At 31.6% G+C, this 9972-nt stretch overlaps 1 protein-coding gene across 3 annotated transcripts in view; it reads right to left on the bottom strand.

The window, feature by feature from the left end:
- The window catches only part of SGCZ (sarcoglycan zeta), a 264296-nt gene that overhangs the window by 116153 nt on the left and 138171 nt on the right, over positions 1 to 9972 (bottom strand). For 2 of the 3 annotated variants that reach the window (XM_006916431.1, XM_025049924.1), the window contains exon 2: positions 8486 to 8587. The exons of the other annotated variant lie outside the window; for it this stretch is intronic. In XM_006916431.1, coding sequence (XP_006916493.1) covers positions 8486 to 8587 — 102 coding nt within the window. The remainder of the gene's footprint in view (positions 1 to 8485; positions 8588 to 9972) is intronic. 3 annotated transcript variants of the gene reach the window in all.

The following is a 9972-nucleotide window of genomic DNA, read 5'->3' as shown; positions in this document are numbered from 1 at the left end:
ATGAACCACTTAAAAACTATATATAAATATTTACACATTTTCCTCAGCTTTTAATGGATCCAATCCAAGTTGTCTTAATTTACAAATATTAAGAAAGCACTCTGTTGTACAAATGAGTGCTATCTTTTCCGTATTCACTACTAATGTCTAATAACCAGCATGTGTAAATAACCTTTATTAGGAAGCTTCCATGACTATTTGTGGTGACTAGTAAATTTAACAGAAGAGGCCTAAGTTCATCAAAACTGCAAAACTTAAAATCCTATTATTTCTAATGCTGTCAGAAAGAATATAAATAAATGCTATGAACTAACTAGAATAGTTGGTTTGCAATTTATAAAGACAATTGTAGAAGACACTTTTACAAAGAAAAGGTCGATAGAAGAAGAAGCAATGACTTGAGATGTGAGTTCTCATTCACCTTAGAGTACTGAGATTTTGGACACAAATAAAAAGTAACTCATCTTCAAATAGGAATACAATTACAGACATTGATCACCTCACAGGGTTGTTGCGAACATCAAATTAAATACCTGAAAATTAAAGCTTAGAAGTTGCATCATGTAGAAATCATTAAAAACAACTAACATACACCTAAAAGCAACAAATGAACAGGACAAACAAACAGACTTATGGACATGGACTATAGACTAGTGGTTACCAGAGGGAAGAGGGTTGGGAGGAGGGGGGAGTAGACAAGGTAAAGGGGGTCAAATATGTGGTGACAGAAAGAAATCTAACTATGGGAGAGGAACACACAGTATAAATATATATCTGCTTTATTGTTAAAGTGTACAACTGAGACTTATTGGATTTCATTAACCAATGTCACCATAAAAAAAATTTAAAACAAACAAACAAACAAATAAATTCTGCTCTGATGGTAAAATATACAAGCAAAAAGCAAAGTGAACAAAATAAAATATATGTAGAAAAAACAGTAAAAGTGAATATATACAAATACATAAAATAAAAAATGTTTATAAGCTAAATTCATTAGTTTATTAAAAAAATTCCTTACAAACAAGGAAATGATTGCTTGAGTAATAAAAGGATGGTTTGACATTTGGATATCTTTTGATGGAATTCACTCAATATATTAAAAAATAAAAATGATGAAAATCATATATAAAAATGTGATAGATATATTAAAATGAGAAAAAAAAACAGTAATTATCTCTGACTAAACTATAATCAAGCTAGTTATGGATAAATTTTTCAGTCTTCATGTTACTTGATGTATTAGAAACAGTTTTTCACTCTATCAACCTGAAAACACTTTCTTCTCTATGCTTCTGGGATACCAAACTCTTTTGGTTTCCTACTATCTCACCTCACTTGCCTTTACTTTTAGTCTGTGATTGGTTCTTATAATTCTATCCAAAATCTTTAATATTGTAGCACCCAAGGATTTATCTAAAAGACATCTTTTCTATCTGCATTCACTTACTTAGTAATTTTGTCTAATCTCATGTATTTAAGTTAGAGATAAATAGATATAGCTAGCTAGATAGATATGTGTCATTTATGTCTTTAGCTTATACTCCCAATGTGAAATCCACACTCACATATCTACTTGCCTAACTTGAAATCCGTGCTTTTCTAATAGACAACATTAACAACTCCAAAATTGTGTTCATAATCTTTCCCCAGTACCCACTTTCTCCATACTGGTTAACAGCATCTACTCAGACCAAAAAACCTTGACACCATATTAGATTCTCTGTTACATATCCCATTAAAAATATATCAGCAAATCCTTTCAAAATATACTGTCTATCATAATGATACACATCACATAGTGAGAATAAAACAAACTAAACTATGCAAAGTGTTTAGTAGAATGTTAGGCAATAACATTTCCTGGATTGGACACTGTGGTAAGGGTTTTGTCTCTTTTACTTCATTTAATAGTGATCACTCCCCTCTAGTCCTTAAAAATACAAAGGGTTACTATGAACTTTATTTTGCAGATGATAAAAATAAGGCACAGAAAGTTTAAATAAGGTAACTAGTTAAAACTGCTAAGTGACATTGCCAGGATTGGAAACTAGGAGTTGGACTCCAGAGCCCTAGCATATGCTGAATGTCAGCTATTATTATTAAAAATCATTTTCTATCTGAATAGCCACAAAAATTATTTGAGATATAATAGAAATAATAAAATTTCAAGAAAGTGACCAGATTACATTTGTGACACGAAAAGGAACAGCTTTTCACACAAGCACAAAGACCAATAAGAAAAATCAATGGAAAATCCATTCCCATAAGCAGTAAGAATCATAAAATGATTGACAAGAGATTTGTGATATGTATATGAATAAGAATGTTAAGAAATCCTCCTGAATAATACAAAATAAGTTCTCAAAAAAGAAAATCAAGACAGAAGCCATTTTCCTAAATAGGAAAACTCAAAACTATAAAAATGTCAATTCTTCACAAATTAAATGTAACTATAATTAACTCTCAACAGGAATTTTTATGAAACTTGACAGCTTATTATTAAGTTCATTTGGGAAAGAAAATGCACAATAGACAAAAGCTTTTGAAAAAGAGCAGTACAAAGAACTTGCTCTAAAAGTTATTAAAATAATCCTTAAAATTAAAGTTTTGTTTTTGTCCAAATATATCAAAAGAACAGAATAGAGACACCAGAAACAATTCTATGTACATTTAAAAAGGCAGTATATGAGAAACATCATATTTTAAATCAGTGATAGGGAAAATGTACTACTCAAATAATGGTATAGAGGGCTATTGGCTATGAAAGAGAGAAAGAAATGAAGAAGAGAATGAAGGAGGGAAGGAAGAAAGGAAGGGAGGGAGCGAAGGAGGGAAGGATTATACCTAATACTATACAGCAAAATAGAAAAGTTTTCAAAAACTTCTCTCTCTCACTACTTAACAAATTAAACCCCAATTATTTTCTTAAATCAAATTTTTCTTGGAATAGCTAATAGTTTCTTGATAAAAGCTTATGCTATAAACTTGAAAAAGTGGAAACCAAGGAAAGAAATTATTTCATAGCAGCATATAACATGTATCCTTACACTACTTTCACCCATGTTCCCAGAATAAGAGTGTTAATTTATTGCTGAGAAGTCTAACCCAAGTAAACTATAATCGAGGTAGAGGAAGGAGGGTGGTAAAGTAGATAGTACTGAAAAAAATCTACCAAGTATAAAGGATTGTATATGCCACTGGAAGAATTCTACAGAGACAGAAAGGGCCACTAAACCCATGGAATTAAAATAGTCCATGTCTGGTTGGTACAAGCCACTTACTAGCACTTCGGATGAGAAAAAAACAGTCATAGTATATCTTCCCCTTCCACCAAAAACCTTTCTAGTACAACAAAGTAGCTAGACCTTAATTCCTTTACCTCAAATTGTGACTCATCAGGGATAATTCAAGCTAGGTAAGGCAAGTGCTTTAACTTTTAGAATTAAAAAAATTTAAATTTAATAAAAACATAGCTCAAAGACAGTAAAATAACAAGATTTAAAAGGTGACAATGGACCTAAGAAAAATTCTGATAATCAAAACAACATTATTATACATAAAATACATGAATTAGAGAAAGCAATTGCAAATTCATATGGAGAAAAATAGACTAACGTCATGAAAGAAAGACTCTAAATAATGAGTTACTTCTATTCAGAGGAAAAATATAGAGTTTAAAATAATGAGAGTAATTATGATAGCTGTGGAGGACAAAGATGATCCAACATAAAAGTTACTTCTTTCTCTGAAATAAAAACTCAGCAAATCTAACTGAAAGCTATCAAGTGATAGAGAAAATTTCCCTTAAATGAAAGAAGTGAAATGGCAAACGCGTATCAGGCATCTAGACAGAACATCCATGTCATCAGCAAAAGAAAAACACCAAGCTGCCCTCAGACTGTTTATGGCAAAATTCAGTGCTAGAATTTAACAGAGCAGTGAGTTGACAGGAAAAGAAGAGATGAACCATTAATAATATTCTCAGCACAGAATAAGAAAATAGATACTTTTTGAATGAAATATTTCAGGCTTTAATAAACAAACTATTAACATTGAAATACAAGTAAGGATGAAATGATTCAAATAATGAAATCAGTCATAGAGAAGCCATAATAAAAGGAGGACTGGTGGTGAGTACTGCAGCCATCTATATAGAGAATTAAGACCAAAGAGCCAAGGTAAGTAATGTTGCAGAACAGAATGCAAATACTATGAACTCAGACAAAGTTAAAATAATATAATTGTCCAAAAAACTGAAAATGAAGAAGGGTGAGGACAAATTGGAGAGAAGCTAATCACCTCAAATTGCACTGCGGGGAGTTCATGAACACTGTCTGAGATTAAAACATGGTGCTAATGCATCCAGCTTCTTAATGATATGCATAACCTTTTATTCTTAACTGTAAAGGTGAGCATTTAAAAAATTTTGTGCTGAATAAATATTTATGTTTAGCTATTCTCTTTAATTTATTTCAGGTTATATTTCTTCTATTAAATTATGTATAATGTATTAATTATAAATAGCATGTATATATGTATATATGTCTCTACATACCTATCTTTTTACTTGTGCACATGTATAATTGTATATCTGTGATAATTGTTCACCATATGTTAACATTTTTTTGCTTTGTTTTGTTTTGTTTTTTCTGAGTGTAAAGATTTGGGGATGGTTTATAGTTATTTTTTTTTTAACTCGAATAAAGACATTATAGAAAAATAATAAATTTCACCTGTATTAAACATCTAAGTACAATATGATGATAATAATGATGATGATAAAATGATTATAGATGCCTGCAGATATATCTTTGTATGAATTGGTTTGTATGGGAGAAAGAAACCTACATAAAGATTTGTATGGGAGAAAGTTACCCGACAGACAAGGTCAAAAATTAGCATGTTGTATAATTAGCATGTTCTGAGCTTTCCTGGTCCTGGTCCTGTGTCTGAATTCTAGAAAGAAGCATTGAATGCACAGGGGAAAAAATTGGTTGTAACCAAGAACTGGGTTAGCATCACATCTCTGATGCCAGGTGAAATGATTGGGCATGAAGGGGAGAGCAGATCCTTACTCAGCTCTGCTAACACAAGAATCATAAAGAACACAAATGTCTTTGTTTTGCTGTGGAGTTATTGGAACTGGGATTTTCTGGTAGCAGTTTCCTGGCACAATGATCAATCTGTCATACAGGATGCTGGGATCAGGGGCCAGTGATGAGGTACCACCTTAACCTAGGATCCTTGAACAGAAAAAAAATTAATGAGGAAACTGTTCAGCTGTCATATAAAGTTAAATAATATTTTAAGAAGTTCTGAAGACCTGCATGAGGCAAAATTTCTGTTAAGAATCAGTGTAAAGCAGCTAATTTCACCACCTTAGTACTTTAGACATGAAACCTTGGGAAACATACTCTAATTATATTTAAAAACAAAACAAAACAAAAAAGCCTGGTGATTACATGTCTTAATTTCTTGCTATTTCAAAAATTTTGACCTAATTTTAGACCATGTGCATTGAAGGTTGATTCAGAATGTTATTATCATTTATTTAAGGCGGCCCTAAATTCCACATCCTTCAGTATTCTATCTGAAGAAAAATATATATTTAACTTCATAAATGTTCACTGAGTTCTTACTCTCTGAAAACAATATTATTAATTTTGAAAGATGCATTGAATTCTAAAATATTTCAAACAGGGAATGTAATGTTTTTCTGTGTATTGATATGATGGACCACTTAGAAATTGCTGATTTTTTTTAAAAGCATGAAGAAGAAAGTAAACCGCAATAGATAATAGTAGAACTTCAACTATCTATAGAAGTTTGGTGGCGGTGGCAAAGGGCCAGTTAGCTTGTAGAGTAGAAACAACCCCTGGTTTATTAGGTTAGGAGACTAGAAATATGTATCTGTGGGCAACTTCATGTTCTGATGGATAGACATATCTCTATTACCTTTCCATGTGTAGAATTAAATATTTACATACCCAGAAGTAACTTTAAGTAAGAAAATTATTTATTTCAGAGTGAAATACTGGTTAAATATAAAGAAGGCAACCCACCAACGTTAGTGCAGGAAAACACACAAACTTCTGCACACACAAAATTCAAAATCACAGGAAACAATCTGTACAAATCAAACTGTACACAGTATTATTTTTCTTAGCTTAATTGAATCTTTATACGTACCTTTTGAATTTGATAAATTTCCTGATCTTAGACCTACAGGAACTTTGATATTTTATCATAAAAATATTTGAATACATACAAATATATGGAAAGATTGACATGTACAGTAGAATATTTTTAATTTAAATATAATTTCTCCTAGTATTACTGAATTTCTTTGTATTCTTTCTTAACCAAAGAATTAATTACGTTGATAATTTTCTACAGAACTAACTTTATTGATGAGAAAATTAAGTCTCAGGGAAACCATGTCTGGCTTTTAAAACAGTGAATAGGCTTTATGGCAAGGAATGAACAACTGCATGCATTCACGGACAAGATCATTTTAATGGGTGAACTGCTTATAAAAGATATATTTTTCTCCTTATTTTAAATATTTATTTTTGTAGAGTATGTGTAGAGAAATTTTCAAGAGATATACAGGTCTCCTTCCTTTTCTATTCTCAAGTCACACCTCCTTGTCTGCCTGCTGATGAAACATGCTCCCTCCTGCCTGTGCTGTGCCACACTTCGCAGTTACCTAGAGGCAATGATAATGAGAGGAGATATGGGAAGGACAAGCAACAGGACTGGAGATGTGAAAGGGAGCATAGAGATTTCAATCAGTACAGTGGGTTTTAGAAATGCTTGTGAGCTTGAGGTTGCAAACTTTCTCAGGGATAAAGGTTAAGAAGCCGGACTGCTACCACCTCACACTTCAAGGTTATAAAATCAGTGGATTCTTTTGTATTAGGTCCCAGTTTCCCAGGAGAATCTTTGTTAACACCCATTGTTGTACTCTCAAAAATGTTCCAGCTGGAAAGGTAAATTCTATGACCTGCCTGTTGGCAGAGGGCTTCACAATCCTACTCTAAATTGTATTTCCCAGCAGCCACTGCGAATTGGTCTAAAATTAATGCATTTTCAAAGAAGTTTCTGCCTATGATTACTCTTACCTTCTTCCTATGTTAAGTAATTTCTTGATTGCCACATATGTTTTCATTTCTCCAAATGTTAAATTGTTTAATGCTACCAAACACAATAAGAAATCAGTAAATAACTGTGAGTGGCAGTGAATTCCAATCAGAGGGAAGACACTAACATGTGTAAGCATGTTATTTTTCAGTTTGCATAAAAATGAAAAAAACTTTTTTAATTTTAAGTTTAGTTATTTTTTTTTATCATTTAATCATGTAAGTTTAGGTGTTCATACACATGTCTATATGTTATTTGTCTGACCAAAACCCAGAAAGTAATCTCGGCATACAATTTCTAGTACACAGAGTAGCAGTCTATATAATATATTAGTGAAGCTCTACAGTTCACGTAAGAAAATAAAATCTAAAGTTAATATAATTACTCTAATTAAAAGTTTTATGAAAAGAACCCTCTGCTCTGTTTTTACTTTGATATTTAGAGGGAAAATAGCTTTAAAGCAAAATATCAAATTATTTCTTACTATGCAACTCATTTGCTAAGATATTATATTTGTAATATTAAAACATTGTTTTAAATATGAAAGTCTAAAAATGACTTTCATATTTATGAAATAAGGTTAATAATCTTTCCACATTTTATATAACAAGGTTTCCATTTTTTCTGTCTTGATAAATTTATTTTCATAGCTACATACATATCCCAGGGCAGTGCCCAATAGGTTTAAAAGTTTCTAGTTAGATTCTGATGTATCCAATAACATGTACTACTTTCTGAGAGGTAAGACATTTAAGCCAAAATGAACGTCTAAATTATAATCTTTTAAATTTTAACATGCTGCTAAGTGATAAAACACACAGGACACATACATTTGAAAGGATAAATATACTTGTTTTAAATAACATACATACAGAAATAAATTTAATTTCTATACTACGATTCTTTGTTGTCTCTTAGAAAATGCATGTCCATTAAAACTAAAAGGATTTATAATATATTAAACTAAAACACCTTATTCAAGTCAGAGCTTCCTAGAAATATACTCAAGATATATCAAATGCCCCTTTTGGAATTACTATAACTGTGTATTTTTAACTTCCATCGAAAAGAGAGGGGCAAGTTTTATAAACTAAAAAACAAAAAACAAAAAACAAAAACACCATAGTTTAATCCAAAATTGTTTTCTAATTTGTTAGTTTAAAACTAACTTTCACTGGTTTTTCAATTTTTCCATTGTTTTGATATCTTCAAGGAAGTCTTTAACGTAAGGAAATTTAAATACATACTGAAGAGATAAGGGGGTTCTATCCTCCTATTTCAAGCTAAAACATAACCTCTAAATTATCTTTTACAGTAAGCCAAAGCCAGTATCACATACCTTTCGGGAATGAATTTCTTTCACATACAATGGAAGTAGAAACTCAGATATACCTTCAAGTCGGATTCCCTTCTTGGTGACTCTCAGATTTCCCATACCATCCTACAAGCAATGAAATATAGTTCACTTTTAGGTTAATTAGAGAATGAATAACTGGCCATAATTTTCTTAGGCCTAAATTGAGAAAACAGTAAGCTCAGATCAGTGATGATTTAAGGAAAATGAGAGATCGAATCTACTTAATGAATAACTGCAGTAGTTTGCATGCATATAGAGGGCTCTGTTTAAAATGAACAAGAGGACAAGAGGAGCATAAAGGACCTTGTATCTTCTACCAGCCTATCAGATGCTAGGATTTATCTATGAATAAATCTTGTACTTCCTTCATGCATCAGCCAGTTTAACTATTTATTAGGTATAATGATACCTGCTACCTGACTATTAGAAACTACTTTGCAGAGAGATCTAATAATATTTTTAATTACAGTTACACATATTTCTATAATATTCATAGTCTCATTTGTATAATAATTTCAATAAGTAATTGACTCACTAGTATAAGTAAAAATGGTGTTCCAGCATTCAAATCATGAGTAAAGCATATGTCCTCTCCTTTAGAAAACACCACTCTATGAGGAGGATAAAATAAGTACATAAATAATGTTTATGAGACAGAGTAAAATAAATTAAAAAAAAAAGTAAGAACAGGATGTTAACGGGGATTAAAGAAAGGAGATTTTGAACATGGTAAGAAAGTATATCATATCTCATGGAAGAAACTGACTATGATCAAAGCCTTCATAATATGGAATTTTTAACAAGAGATTTCCACAGAGGGAGGAGCGAAATGAATATTCTGGTAATGCTGAGGAAATAACATGACATCCAATTGGGTTACTGTATGAAATATTGTGATAGAAAACACCTGAGAGAGTACGTTTTGAGGTCAGAGAAAGGAAAGTCCTAATGCAAAGCTAAGGAGTCTGTACTTACTTCAGCATCCAAGAGAAGAAATAATATAAGTTCTTGAAAAGCTAGCTCAATGGCTTGAAATTATTAGCATTAAGCTTTAAGATTAATCTGGTAGAAATATGATGTGGGGCTGACAGAGTATCGGTAATAATACAGAAGTTGGTAATAAGTGTAAGGTGTATGGTAGAACAACCTACAGAACATGGTGACTAATTTCATCTGGAGACACTGAAAGGCGGCATTTACAATTAATCCAAGATTTCACAACTATGACTAAATAAGAAAATGTAGTGAAATTCTGCATTTTGTAAATTCAGTGGCAAAAATAAGTTCAGCTTTTGTCTTTCTATCATTGAAAAATTCAGATATTTATCCATCAACCAGCACATCTGTAGAAAGTGGGTTAAAGGATGACAATGGCTTAAGGTTTGAATCTATTATGATGGATGAGCAAATACTGTGTGGAAAGATGTATGTAAAACAAAGGAGAAACTCAGGTAATGACTTAGGTCTGT

This window comes from Pteropus alecto, unplaced genomic scaffold (assembly GCF_000325575.1).
Source record: "Pteropus alecto unplaced genomic scaffold, ASM32557v1 scaffold24, whole genome shotgun sequence".
NCBI classification, from domain to species: domain Eukaryota; kingdom Metazoa; phylum Chordata; class Mammalia; order Chiroptera; family Pteropodidae; genus Pteropus; species Pteropus alecto.
The sequence above is the reverse complement of the archived record's forward strand: the minus strand, read 5'-3'. Positions and strand labels throughout refer to the sequence as shown.